The following is a 15,309-nucleotide window of genomic DNA, read 5'->3' on the forward strand; positions in this document are numbered from 1 at the left end:
CTTTTTCCCTAATGCCTGCCCTGATTAATCACAAGCTGAAAAGAATACTTGATGTCTGGTGCATATTTCAGTTAACACTATTTCATAAAACCTGGCTTAACAGAAGTATAAGATAAATTAAATCAAATAATAGAAAGGTTGAAAGATGTGCCAGCTGACTTGCACTCAAGAAGAAACACCCAATCCCTGAGCACTAGGAAAGACCACAGCAAAGCAACTGACCAAGCAAGCAGCAAGCAAATTTTTAAAGCTATCTTCATGAGTTATTCACTTCCCTTAGAACACAGTTGTGGCAAAAAAAACATTCACTTTGCAAACAAACATATGCTATACTGGATAACACCAAAGGATACTACATTGTGAAGCATATAGCCTTGAAGACAAAGTTCTTGACCATAAGCTGTAAGAACTAGATGATGAATGTTATGATACTGAGCATTTACGACTCAGAGGCACAGTGCTATTTGTTCAGTTTGCACCTTATCAAGCTTTATATGAGGGCACTCTTTGTAATGCCAAGTTGAAAGCTACCCACAAATAAGGAACTGTTTCCCATAAGAAACATCACTCTGAATGTTTTTCTCAGAAACAGTGTGTACCCTTGCTCTTTATAGTATAGCAGTAAACAACTTTTCTGTATGACACCTGAAAATAAGCCAAATGCCCCACAAGAGATGTCTGTATTTAGCATCAAATTCTTAAGCTCACATGTCTCTACACAAAAAGCTGTGACATATGTCTGTGACATAATAAATCATGTGAAAAAGTTCACAAAGTGCTAGAGTACAAAGAATGATTTAAAGAATATTCAGTTATTGACAAATGGTGTTACAAAAAACCTGTCTTGAGATGGAAATATTTATTCAGTATACAGAAGGCTCAAATAACTTTCAGCAACAAGAATGAGCTGAGATCAGTATCTCAGGCACAAAAATGTGATCAGAAAGACACACCTTTTTAAAAGGAAAGTGTAGGATATTTTCTTTTACTTTAAATAGACCACACATTTACAATCTAATTATAAGTACAAAAATCTGATATCAAGAAATTAAAAAAAGGAAAGACTAAACAGAAAGCTTCTTCGTGAAGCTCTGAGACTGGTAATTAAAAGTAGATCCTTTGATACATATCCCTGGGCATAAGAATTTTCAGACTAAACAAGATGTTTCAACTAACTCACTAATCAATTGTCATTGCTACAGTCTTTGGAGATATGTAGTTTCCATATTTACATTGTACAGAAGTTTTCCATGAATTTGCAGCCAGTATTTCAGAGAGAGACAATGCGAAGCATCAAGTTTGGTTTTAGCTATAGACTCAATATTGATAAGTCTATAACCTGGAACTAATTACTAAGAACTTGTTTCTCAATCTCCACAGCTGAAATGTGATCCAAACAATCTCCTTCTCCATACTTCAAAAATTAAAACTAATTTACCTAATCTATAAAGCAGAAATCTCACAACTGTCTTTTCCTTTGTTCTAATGTTTGCTTTGCACAATCCTCCTATGAAATCCTGTCGGTAGCGTAACTGACAGAGCTAACTGTTCAAAGGCTATTAGAGACAAGGCCACCCCCCAGCAGTATAGGACTACTTAGAAGTTATTGACTTAAGGTCTTACAGAAACCAGCTGCAGAACTGTTGTTTCCAGAATTCATTGTGTTTATAAATTAACAGTTGCAAACTGATGAAAGCAGCATCGGTAACTGAATGTTTACTTTGGTAACGCCAATAATTGGGCCCAGCAAAACATGGGGCTTTGAAGTTCAGTTATTGCATATAACACCTATCAACAGTCCATTATTTACCAGAACTGGCATGATATAGAAGTACAGAAATAGGTTTGGGTTTCTTTTTTACTGAAATAAGGAACCAATAACCAGAATAGGCTTGGCCCTATTTGCAAAGTCAACAAGAAAAACAGCTCCAACTTCTCATTGAACTGTTGATCCAATATATTAACTTGCACCCAACATCTCTATTTTCAAAGATTCGACGTGGCTGAATATGGAAACACAAATGCACAGATCTATTTGGTGCTGAGCTTTTCTTTGCAATGACCAGCAGAGAATCCTGACTGAGACTTAACAATTAAATTTCCCCACATGAGCAGCAGAAATCAAGGTATATGCATATAACTGTACAAGTCCTTCCCACAATGGGGCTGCTCACAGCAATTGACAGAATCCTTAGCACAGCACATGAACACCTCATCAAGAGACTGGTGAAAAAGGGAATAACTGAGGAAACAGGCAGGACTGCAGAAAGCAGAAAAACACAGAGCTGAAGAAAATTCAGTTTACTTCATGAACTCTCAGGTCAAACAGGGAGAGCAACAGGTCCAAATGAGGGCACCTCCACAATCAAGGGACTTCTGATAAGGAATTTTTCTGGATAATAATTTTAGTCTGAAGTATTGATCTCTTCTCAAATTTTCTTTCAGAGTTCAAGTTCTCATCTACATTTTGAGTAAAACAATGCATTTCACCTCAAATTATGCTACTGAAGAAAATGTTTTATGTCTTGAAAGCAAGAAAGCCTCAATAGATTTGGATGTCCAGTCATTAGAGAAACACTTCTGTCTTAGACACTGAGGTCACTTTCGCTATTACAAGGAAGTAAACAGTTGTTTGCATTCTCTCCCCACTATCAAAAAAGTTAACTTTATTTACACTGTTAGGGAACAGGTATCTTCACAGGTTTGTTATTTTGAAAATGAAATTATGTTTTGTATGAAAAAAAATGACTCAGACATCCCATAACAGTGAGCCACCACATTAAAGTTATTACTTTATTTTTTAAAATATTTTAAAATTATTAAAATATTAGTCATATCGTCTCCTGCCTCAACTGTGTTCCCTCTCTGCACCCTACAAAGAAGTACATATTCTCCCAGCTTCCAAAGACTAAAATTCACAGTCCCTGGTCTGCCATAACAATTAACTCTCATACCTCTGGTCTGATGATTTCAGATCTCAGCTGGCACCTCAGACATTTGGAGCTGCACACATGCCATGGTTACATCTTACAGCTCCTTGCTGTATACTGTTGAGCTGTTCACAAATTAAATACTATGTATGAAAGAATAATATAAACATCAAATTATTAACTGAGCAAAACAACATTTTTTTTACTATACAAAGTTGGACAACTAAAGCAATGGAGGGTTACTGAGCAAGATACACCTACATTTTGGTAAACCAGTATGTTTCCATACACTGTTACTGCTACTGAGTCTCAATGTTTTCGATATTGTACTGAAATAAAGCTGTCACTGCACCTACATACTAGTCAGCTGTTTTTTTGCTCTTGATTAAAAGATAACACATTCCTATGTCTATCTTCAAACCTGTTTTAGCTTTACTATTTGTGTTTGGTTTCATACTGAATACCCCTTGTCAAACGTCAGGGCTGAAATATTCAGTGTTCCACCTTGCATCAAACTATATTGGAAAGACAAACCAAAACAGCTGCACTTTCTAAAAATGTATTTAAGTAGTTTTCCCCATATGAAAAAAAAATTTGCATCCATTCTACTAGCTTCATTCTTTATTCTTTGAAATTAAGCAGTAGGGTGTCCTCTATGTAATACCTTAGTACCTTCTGATTTATCTACAAATATCAGAAAAATATCTGGGAAGGAGAAAGAACTGAGGTTGAGGGACAAGATGAGAGAGACCAAAAATGGAAGATGTATAAGATGATGTGAAAGATGAAGGGCCAGAGAGAAGACACTAATGAAGATGGTAGACTACAATAACAGAGTGAAGGATTGCTTGATGAGTAGGGTATAAAAGGAGCAAGTATGAACAAAAAATTTTGATACAACACTGTGGTATAAACTTGCACATTATGGCCCTAATTTCTTTTACAGCACTTGTTTGAAATTGTTTGATTACTTGGAACTAGTAAAAAAAAAAAGATGAAAAAAATCTGGAGCCCAGAAGAGATCTCATTTAGCACTTGAGTTCTATTTTCGCAAGTGAATAAGCTCAGCAATTTGGAAACAGTAAAAACAAACAGATCTAACCCTCAAATACTTAGGACTTCATGCATTTACAGCAGCGCGTGCTGCCATCTCGAGGCAGAAAGTTTCAAGTACAGCTACAAAGAAGCAATGGAAGGAAATCCATACTAGCTATCTTAATCAAATTTAGGGAGGTGTTTCTTTTGAGTTTTTAACCAATGAAAATTTATTAGGGCAGTGAAATTATGGTCGTCTTTTTAAAGAGAACATAGACTCCCCATTTTTAAAGGATGTTTATTACACAATTCAAAAAGATGTGAAAGCCTTTATACCTGTATAAGGTTGCACGTTTCAGTGATCATGCCATTGAGTGCACAGAACTCAGCTGAATGGAGTCTTTTCTGGAGAGTTTAGAAATTAGGGTCACAGGGAACATGCAACTGTATTAAAATAAGAAAAGACAAACATTAGTTCAAGTGTAAACCTACAGAGCAGAATGAAGATGTCTGTATGAAGGGACAAGAGGTAAGACTAATCAATCTGGCTATCAACAGGATACTGTAGTTCAAGCTTCAGATGGGCTTAAAGCCCTCATGGCAATGTTCTCCACTCAGTAACCTACACATTTTGTTCTGCTACTAGATATGAACATTGCATAAACATAAGCCTAAACCCACTGGTACTTTAACAGAAGAATGCTGCTACCACACAAAAAAATTTCTATTTGATGTGCTTAGTGTTAGAGATCGAACAATGTAATTTAATGCATAATCAAGTGAAGAGAAATTTGCTCTCATCCTGAATGAGCACTTCCCAAATTTGCAGGCTCTCAGTACAGACCTTTACACACAGATAGCAGTTAGGTTTTTTCACGTGGGAATAACTCAGACATGAACAACTAATAGAGCAATATTTATTTATTAATTACTTGTACTGCATTACATTTTCATGCTCACTTATTTTTCCTGAGAAATGTTCTGGCCTATGCAAACTTTAGGGAAGTTTAGCTTCAAGCTAAGGTTTGTAATTATACATGCTAATGCTTTGAACCTAGGCTGTGTCAGTTATCTATTATCTCAAATGGCTTCAGAAATATTACTGTATTTGCATAAGGTAAAATTGCAAGCAACAACTATACCATAGTACTGGACTTATTTGACTGATGCCATCTAAAGATGTTTACCAATGACATTCTTGTCTTCATCCTTCTTCTACTTCTGCTTTTTGTACTGAAGGAAAAAAAAAGTTATTTTTAGAGAAAAATGCATTACTAAAAGCAACGATTCTTACTGTCAAGGATTTACAAGTCTACTCATCTACACAAAATTGTCTCAGTTTCCTTTCAGTTCGGAGATATGATGGGCTTTCTGTCTACAATATAAAATAATGGAGACATTTGCTTTCTCATGAACACTGTGAATCTGATCTTCCTCTCAGCTGCAGAATCTGAATGATGCTTTTCATAGTTGTATGGCGAACAAAATCTGATTCATGCACAGACAGTTATTTACTAGACTGCTGGGATTTAGCTACTACTATAATTTTGTAATCTATGACTAATCTGTGCTTGCTCCTGTAACAATTCTTATTTGGATTTCATGGACTGGCAGAGATAAGGACTTAACAGTCATTTAGTAGATTAAATCACAGATACTTAGAGCAAGTGGAATTTTTGACTTGTTTCATTATACTCAGAAATCCATGTTAACATGTCATGCTCACCACACAGCTTTTAATCCAAGGAAGTCCATGTACTCTCAGCTGTCTACAGCCATACAATGTATATTCTTTTATTTAAGTATCTGATCTGTCATTCCACAATTTTTAAGCTAGGATACATTGATGTGGACCTTGCAGAACTGACAGTACCTTAAAATATCACTCAAACTATGATAATAAAGATGCATTTCCACTAGGTGATAACTATGACTAAATGAATTACCACAATTTTGCCACTGTGCTGTCTAACCCTGACCTGTACAGCCAGGGACAAGACTTGAGAAAAAAACATTCTGCAAATTTAAACAAAATGACTAAGAGGGGATAGATTCCTGTTAGGAATGCAGCAAGTGAGTATCTGCAAACTGTGACTTGCAAAAATTTCACATCTTTCCTCTGTGATAGATTTATATTAGCCACCACTGTGGAAATTTAATATAATTTAATATAATACAAGTTACACGTAGACTAACTTAAAACATCGATGGTTCTAAATAATACACTTGATTTTACATTGGCAAAGATGAATTTTTAAACAGGAACCACCGCAATCATAAACCTAGCAGACAGGTTATTTCCTTTCACTTGGATACTTCAGTTTGTCCAACAGTTTACTGTTCATAATTTGCTTTGCAATGTTTTCTTCATTTTGAACTGAGTAAGAGAAAAGCTTAGACAATCTGATGCACTTACTTTGTTCATGATCCAGTCAGCATCTTCAATGGCTCTCTTAATAATTTGCTGTATTCTATCAGGATCATCTTCATCAGCATGAACTTTGAAACTCTGCAACATTTAATCTCAAGTGTTACACAGACTAATCAACTCAATGCACCTGTTGTTTAAATAAGGATCACTTTTAAACCCCAAAGAAAATTTAATGCCAAACTTTTGATTTGAAGATGTAAAAATATACATCACAGCATCTGCCCACACTATTTCCATAACAAGGCTTATCAAATGTATTTTCCATATAAAATGTTTTACTCTTTTCACACATTATCATCAAAAAAATACCAAAAGATGATCGCAGACTATGAAAACTTCAATTCGGGACAACAATCAAGGTATTTTAATGTAGAAATGCATAAAAGTACAAGCTCTGGTTTAGAAAGCATGTAACATCTCAGTAAATTTGACAATACCTAAGTAAAACACTGCATAGTGAAGTTTCCTTGAAGTTGTCAGTTATAGTAAAACTACAAGAGACACAGCACAACAGGTATAATCAAAGGCATTAAATAACCTCCATATGAACACCTGTTGTGGAAAACAATCCCAGATGGGGAACTAGCAAGTATTACCAAAAGGATGTGGCTACGTAAACAAACAATTGTTGTTCACTATCTTGACTAACACAGGAGCTGACAAGAAAGCAAAGGAAAGCAAACAAAATCAAATGCTCCTTCACATAATCCCTCTATCCACAGAGGTTTCAAGCCTACAGAAGAACTTGTTTTAAAATTCCAGGAGTTATAAGAAATTGGTCCAAACTGTAGGATAAAAAAAAAAAAACAAATAAGTGACCTACAACACAACTCTGAACTCAATAACAGAAAAGAATTACTCTTCTCACCTGCCTGATTGCATGTCTGTAATGCTGACGAATATTCTCTTCAGGAAGCTGCTCACAGCATCGGAGCAAATAACGGTACAACTGCAAAGCGTTCCGAACTAATCCAGCATTGGGTAGCGGAGCCATTATCAAGCTTTTCAGCTGTAGAAAAATCAAGAACACAAGTCAGGATACTCACTGAATTTTATCAAAAACACAGTAATAAAAGCATAAGGCAATTTTACAACAACAAAAGCAAGGCATGTAAATTAAAACTTAGCACTATAACTTGAAAAAATCTTTAGAAGAAAACAATATGAAATGGATCAGAACTTGCTTGGCTTACAAACAAGTATGCAGAAAAGATCGCCTTACTACTGTAACACTAAGCTATATTGTAATACAGTGCTAGTATTTTCCTAGTAAAAAAGAAAACAGGAACAACCACCCTCCCCCCCAAAAAAACAAACAACAAAAAAAAAACAATGACAGAAAATAAAGGAGTACTGGCAGCTCCAAGAGATGTTTGCTTGTTAAACCATAATGATCCTGAGGCTCATAAAAGCTTACAGTGTTTCCTGTGAGTATCTGTAAGACCTCATCCACATGGTGCCACTTCAGAATTAGGGCCTTGATAATTGCTATGAGTTATGTTGTAATTTAAAAATATTTCCTAGCATTGTGACTCTCTCAAGAGTATGTTGTGGACTGGCTTGTGAATGTCAAGCTTTAACTCAAAATACAGAAGATATGCAAAAAAATACTGCGCTTTGAAATCTTCTGCTTTTTGGAACAGCAACAGCAAACGAACAAATCTAGCAAGTGTCACCTCAGTAACTCCATTTATGGATTGCACCAATACGTCCATCCAAGCTATATAAAGTGCTACTCAAATATGGTAAAGGACTTGTCATTTAACAGATGGTTACCATCTGCAGAGAACTAAATTAACATTTGGAAAATAGCACTTCTACATCATTACTCTTTTAAGAATAAAGATAATACATCCGTATCTGAATAATGAAGGTGTACGTCAGTACTGTAGCACCCGTTACAATACTTACCCATCACTTGGATTTATTTACATTTTGCTTCTCTTAAGCAATACCTTTGGCCAATTTCTGAGTACAGTACCACAGTAACCACCCCATGCATGGGCTGCTAGGGATCATACTGATTATTTCTAATAGGCTGCAATACTTCTCCAACAGTTTGCAAGATGCACAGAAAAAAAGCAAAGGCTGCAATTTAAATCCAAACTGTATCATTTCTAAGTACTTTGGATCCAAACGTATTTCACGACAACCCTTTAAGAAATAGCACAGTATGTGCAACATCTCAGAACTTTGTGTAGTCCAAATTAAAGCCTGCTGTAAGCAGTTGCTTTCAGGCAGCTTGGAGCTGATCTCACAGTATAACACAATCCATGCAGGCTCTATCACAAACGTACTAAAAACTGGAAGAATTACTTAAGCGACCCCCATTAGGAAGGAGTAGGTTATGGAGGTTTACATTTCATCATCCATACGACTTTTTAAATTTCTTTGATGTTCTGACAGAAACAGAGAATAAAGTTCCTTCCAACATTTGCTGCAGGAACACTGCACCCTTGAATCAGACACTGTGTTCTAATCTCTCCAGATTTCATGAAATATTCATTCAGAATTCACATTAACTCCCTCATAGATTTGAAAGGGTCATACCTTAGAGTTCCTAACATCCATTCAGTTGCCAAGCAGCTACAGTTCCTGACATTAACAAAAAAACTGCTCCAATTGAGCAATGTTTTATAACTACAGGAGGACAGGGTTTGTCGGCTTAAAATAAAACCCCACGCATAGACAATTACATTTACATTTTAAAAAATATCTATAAGAGGGTAAAAAGTGACTAGGATAGTGGAAATTTTCTGTTGAACGTGATACAGATTTGTTCCCATCTGCTATGGAATTTAGTATCTCTCAAGAATTTTGAAGCACAACAGAATAAATACCATAGGAAAATAATGCTGGAACATTTAAAAATCATCTTTCTAAGCACCTGCAATATGAACACTTGCAGACACTGGTACTTCTCACAGTGGCAAAAAGCTGTTCATTGAGTATCTACAAAATGTCCATCAGAATGAGATATCTACTGCTGTGATCTCTACTTTCAGTAAAACAAAACAGACTGTGGTGAAATCAAGTAGGTACAAACGAGCATCTCTCTACAACAGGAACAAGAGCTCTGCTGATTTACAGCAATATCTTTAAAGCTTAAGCCATAGCAAAGGTTTGAAGACTGGGTGAAATTTATACTAAAGCAATTCAACAACAGGTAGCTGGATTCAAAAACGTAACATCCTGTAAAGTGTTTGCTCCAGTACAGCTCTTCGTCTGCAGAAGACATGTGAGAAAAAGTTTTGCACTATTAGCATTATTATCTGCATTGGAATTGTGCCCATAGTCTTCAGCCAAGAGCTGAAGGTATCTGTACTGGTAGGAACTTCCTATTTCTGTGTATACCTATACACATATCTCATGAAAAAGTTTCTGCCACAAACTATTTACAAGGCAGACTAATGACAAGTCACAAGATGAGGCAGATGAGCCAAACAGGTGGGATGGGAATGGGGAGGAGGTGACAGCAATCCGAACATGTTTTTGTGCAGACTAATAGAGCACACAATATAGCTCACCAGCTGCTTAGCTGCTATCAACAGGCAAGTTCTGTAACAGTCTCTTTCTGCAGGTCCTTAGAAAATAAAGGGTCACAGCTAATGAGTGAGGGGTGCCATGGAAGTCCTTAAGAAAAGCTATGACGACACTTCACAAGGAAAATCTTTTTCTAGCCCTTAAGAGAAAAAGATGAGTTTTAAGGGAGTAACCGTTAAGTGCTATCTCATGAACTGATGAAGAAAAGACCATTAGAACTAGCTTAGGACTTACATAGTCCTCGGGAAAGTACTGACATTCAGGGGATCTTAAAGTAGATAAGGAACATTCCTAAGATGGATAGATGGGCAGTGCCAATATCAAATATGACAGTGGCAGTTCTGTGGTTTCGCACGCAGCGCAAGGAAGCCTAATACACATCAGAAACAAAAAGTGGTTAATTTTCATTTGGTTATTATTACTGAATTCTAAAATAAACATCTTCAGGACACAAATAGTATAACATTTTAAAGAAAGATTCCATGGACAAGATGCAGGAAGTTTTGTTTCTTTAATTATTTACAGGCAACTCAGAAGTAGATGTAGTAGGTGATGAAATCACAATGTCTTGGTATGAAAACTTTCATTATCTGGCTCCCATCCTCATAAGTTTTCCCTTCTGCCAGTCATTCCCTCCTCTCAGAACTGAGAAGTAACAAAGACAAAACTGAACTGGTCCTGGCAGGTCACTGAGGTCAGAAAGCCTCACCCATCACTGAACAGTCCCATCTTTATCTATCTAAAACAGATGAGTTGTTCAGTGCACTCTGAGCTTCTTAGGGTGTGCCTGGTTTTGAATATTTGATATGTTCTGTTAGTAAAGTAAGAGAGATGAGGTAAGACTTCAAATAATACCTCCTGGGAATTATTCACAGCCAAAATATGGCTTCCATTGGGTTTCAAGAACAATTAGAAAACCATTCTTCCACCATGAGGACATTAAGTTGGTCCTTCAATGCTACAGTAATCTTTTCATTATGCTTGTTTGATTCCAGTTCTGTTCACTCATATTTGTTCAATAGAAGTCATTCACCTTCACCCACTTAATACACAAGGGCTTAAATACTGGGCAAAAAGATGTAACAAAAATTCAGAAACACAGACTAAGAGCTGACTTTTCAAAATGATTCAAGCCCAACTACTCAGAATTACAGAATGGCCAGGGTTGGGAGGGACCTCAAGGATCATGAATCTCCAACCCCCCTGCCACATGCAGGGCCACCAACCTCCCCATTTAATGCTAGACCAGGCTGCCCAGGGCCTCATCCAACCTGGCCTTGAACACTCCCAGGGACAGTGCATCCACACAGCTCTCTGGGCAGCTGTTCCAGCACCTCACCACTCTCTCTGTAAAGAATTTCCCCCTGATGTCCAACCTAAATCTCCCCTCCCTCAACTTAAAACCATTTCCCCCTCATCCTGCAGTTATCTACCCTTTCAAAGAGTTGATTCCCCTCCTCTCTGGAGGCTTCCTTTAGGTACTGAAATGCTGTAATGAGGTCACCCTACAGCCCGAACAAGCCCAGCTCCCTCAGCCTGTCTTCATAGGGGAGGTGCTCCAGTCCCCTGATCATCTTCATGGCCCTCCTCTGGACCCTCTCCAACAGCTCCCTGTCTTTTTGTACTGGGGGCTCCAGACTTGGACGCAGTATTCCAGATGGGGCCTCACAAGAGCAGAGTAGAGGGGAACAATCACCTCCCTGTCCCTGCTGCCACCCCTCTTTTGATGGAGCCCAGGACACCATTTGCCTTCCGAGCCACAAGGGCACACTGCTGGCTCATGTTCAGTTTTTCATCCATCAAGACCCCCTGATCCCTCTCCACAAGAGTGCTCTCAAGGACTGCTCCTTCCAGTCTGTAGGGATGCCTGGGATTCCTCCGGCCCAAGTGCAAAACTCTGCACTTTGCTGTGTTGAACCTCATCAGGTTCATCCAGACCCACCTTTCCAGCCTCTTGAGGTCCCTCTGAATGGCATCCCGTCCTTCAACCGTGTTGACCGCACCACTCAGCTTGGTGTTGTCAGCAAACTTGCTGAGGGTGCACTCAATTCCATCACTGATGTGTACTCAATCTGTCAGCTCATCAAATTTGCTAATTATGGATTTGCACTGAAACATTCAGCTTAAAATACTGATCTGAACACTCCCAGAATGCAGTTCATCTCTCATTCACTTCCAATCTTTTTGCTAAAACATTTTCAATCTTTACAACGAAACCTATGCTGAACATCAGTTCTGTGCATTTTTTTGGTTTGCATTCATTCCACTTTGGCATTTGAGAAAAAAGGTGATATCCTTGGAGGTCAGTAAGAGATCCACGTGCCACCTCTCCAACAAGCACAACAATGAAGAAACTCCAAAATGTAGCTCAGGTAACACAGAGACTCAATTGCTCCCTAATTTTCTCTCCATTGAATGCAGGAGTAGCAAAACAAGGGTTTTAATACAGATCCTGCAGTTGCAAGCCTAAATTAATTAGGACGATTCCAAGTCTGTGACCTACCATGAAAAAAGAAATATAATAAAAGAACTTAACCAGAGCAGGCCTCAGTTTTGTTTGGGCACTCTGGGCATCTCATTCATAGAATTCTACAGTGCTGGTTAAGATAATCAACTACAGTGACAGAAGATGTTCACATAAACAGCAGGGTATGACAGGGAAGGTTAGGGGTCTCATGTTTCTTCAGTATCAGCAGTTTTCACTTACAGGTCATAACAGCAGGCCTCTCCCAGTGCAAAACAAAGCTTTAAAACACTTTCATTGTTTATTATAAAAAGACTTGCCTGCCTTTGACATTCTCTTAATCTTCTTTTAAACTTGTAATGGTTATAAAAACCGAGATGGGAAGAAGGATGAATAATACCCACCAGCAGCAAAAGCAGTAGAAGTACAGAAGAGAAGAACCAATTTGTTCTTGCTTTTTTTGGGACTGGGCAACGTCACCAGCAGGACTGGAAGGAAAAGAGTGCTGAGAAGGCACTGTACAGCTTGCTGAAGTCACAACCACCAGCCACTGGAAAGACTTTAATATGAGAAAGTCTCCATGCTTACAGTAGAAGGGAGAAACTGCCTCGTAGCAATTTCCCTCAACTGCTATAATGACAGCACAACTCACATTAACTGTCTTCCACTGTGTAGAAAACTATTCTTCCTACAAGAATTCCCAAGTTTGCCAAAATTCTTCCTGAAAGCAACTGTTATCTTTCTTATTGGACTTCACTGTAAGTCTACCCCAGGATACAGAAAACCTAATGGCTATTTGGCAGAATAGCTATTTAATCAGACTAACCTAGTGAATTTCTACAGCTCCTTAGCATATAGCAATAGCGTAGACTTGCCTCTTCCCAGTATTTAACTTTGTACTTGTACACCACACCATATTAGAGCATTTGCATCAGAACTTGAAGTAATTTGCCCATTTTGCATAAGGACAATGAAGTATAGTAAGAATCTGCACTACTGTCTTTGTTCTAAAAACATCCTACAAATGTTACCATTTTTATCTGCCAAGAAAAAAAGCCTTCAACCTCACAAAGTCTGGCTATAATCGTGAATAATAATGTAAATTTTCTTCTGATAACTTAAATTTTATGCACAGTACAACAGACAAACTATCTAAACCAAGAACTGTTGAGTCAGAAATAAAATAATACACTAATTATGCTTTTCTGGAATGGATGACTGTATAATGTCCTAATCAGAAGGCTGAAATCAGATTTGCATTTAGATAAAGCTCTGTTTAAAAAGAGACAAGTATAAAAGGAGACACTGAGACTATTGTGGTATTTCTCTGCATAGCATAATCATTTACATTCCTGATAATGATATTCAAATAGTGAAGCAAAAGCTGACCAAAGCCAATTAATCTTGCACTCTGTACTAGCGAGCCCGTAAGTTGACCCTGTGTATACCTGAACCCACGATACCGATACAACACTATCAGCACTATACCACTACTCAGGTGGTTTGGTGTTTTTTCCTCCCCCAGTAGTGTGTTTTTCAAAAAAAATCCCTATGGCTCAAAGCCTGAATCTCACTCCCTTCAGACTAGTTAAACGGCCACCAAAGCTGGGCTTCAGAGACTCCAACGAGGAGCTGAGGCCCCCACTTAATTTGGTCACCTAATTGACACAAAGCTAGTCTGAAACACTGCCTTGACAGCTCAAAGACATCCCCATATCCCCAGGCAGCAAGGGTCCCCAGTGCTGAATGCTATTCAGCAGGACTATGGGGGTTCCCACAGCCAACCCAGTGCTCTGACCACCAACCCACCTCAGGATCTTTGATGGGGAACACATTGCTGCTGACTGCTGCCATCTCACACAAATCCAAGCACACAAAACAGAAGTTGGAGAGAAACAACTACTGGGAATAGAGAACCACTGGATATTATTTCTCACAGTTGGCTGTTTCACTGAAGGTACATGTGGACACAAAAGCTGGTACCAGAGCTTGAAGTTCTTGCCCCATATTCTCTTATGTGCTCATCACAGCACATATTCAAGAAAACCATACTGCCTCCCTGGGTGTCAGTAGGCTCTTTTGGACTCAATCAAGAATTGTTGAGAAACACATGGTGGATTTGGCAAATTAGGATTGAGTGATCAAACCTCCTAAAAAAAAAGGAAAAAATAATGTAAAGTATCTGTTGAGCAGCATTAGTGCAGTTTCAATTAGGAAGATACTTCAGAATATTCACAGCTACGCACGTATTCATAAAACAGCACAGAAATAGCCTATCTTGGGATGTTCCTTCCCCTCCAAAAATTACTATATATTATTTCAGGTATTCCAACATAAACACTGAAGCCTCAAGATATCTCTACAGTTACCTAATGTGCCAAAATTGTCTGCCTTGAAAATAAGAAAAATAAATGCCCAATAATAGACTAAAAAAAAAATCACCAGTCAACTTACTATTAAAGATTCATAGCTCAGCTGTGTAACCTGACCTGCCATGCCTTTCCTGGGCCTACTTGTATTAGTATGAATATAAATACTAGAAGTGGCATTTCTGCAAAATGAGATGGTAACATTTTCTGTGCAGAGAAGTAATAATCTAGCTGCCAAAATAAGAATAAAATGGGAGGCTTCTTGAAACCTCTTTAACCACACAACATCTTGGCTCAAGATCTGATATCAGTCCAGGACAACACCCGAGTGAACTGCTGCTTCTCAGTAGAACCCCCACTCTTTTGTCTTTGTATATGGTTACATTAGTCCTCCCTTTCATGTTTCACAGCTTCCTGCATGGAATGCGGGAACAGCCTCAGATTTTGGACAAAGTTGTTAAATATATTTACAGCTTCCTGCAGCAGAGTAGCAGACTTGTCCTGTTTCAGTGAAGTAAGTGCTTTCTTCTCTAGTTA

The 15,309-nt window shown here is 38.0% G+C and overlaps 1 protein-coding gene across 1 annotated transcript in view; it reads right to left on the reverse strand.

Annotated features, from left to right (window-relative positions):
- Window positions 1–4,313: 4,313 nt before the first annotated feature.
- The window catches only part of LYRM9 (LYR motif containing 9), a 30,464-nt gene continuing 19,468 nt past the window's right edge, over window positions 4,314–15,309 (reverse strand). Inside the window, exons 4-7 of the mRNA XM_090122276.1 lie at window positions 7,265–7,405; window positions 6,382–6,474; window positions 5,153–5,198; window positions 4,314–4,409 (exon numbers count right to left, since the gene is read on the reverse strand). Coding sequence (XP_089978402.1) covers window positions 5,181–5,198; window positions 6,382–6,474; window positions 7,265–7,405 — 252 coding nt within the window. The 3' untranslated portion in view covers window positions 4,314–4,409; window positions 5,153–5,180. The remainder of the gene's footprint in view (window positions 4,410–5,152; window positions 5,199–6,381; window positions 6,475–7,264; window positions 7,406–15,309) is intronic.

Source organism: Phasianus colchicus, chromosome 21, assembly GCF_987193195.1.
Source record: "Phasianus colchicus chromosome 21, bPhaCol1.hap1.1, whole genome shotgun sequence".
Classification (NCBI taxonomy): Eukaryota; Metazoa; Chordata; class Aves; order Galliformes; family Phasianidae; genus Phasianus; species Phasianus colchicus.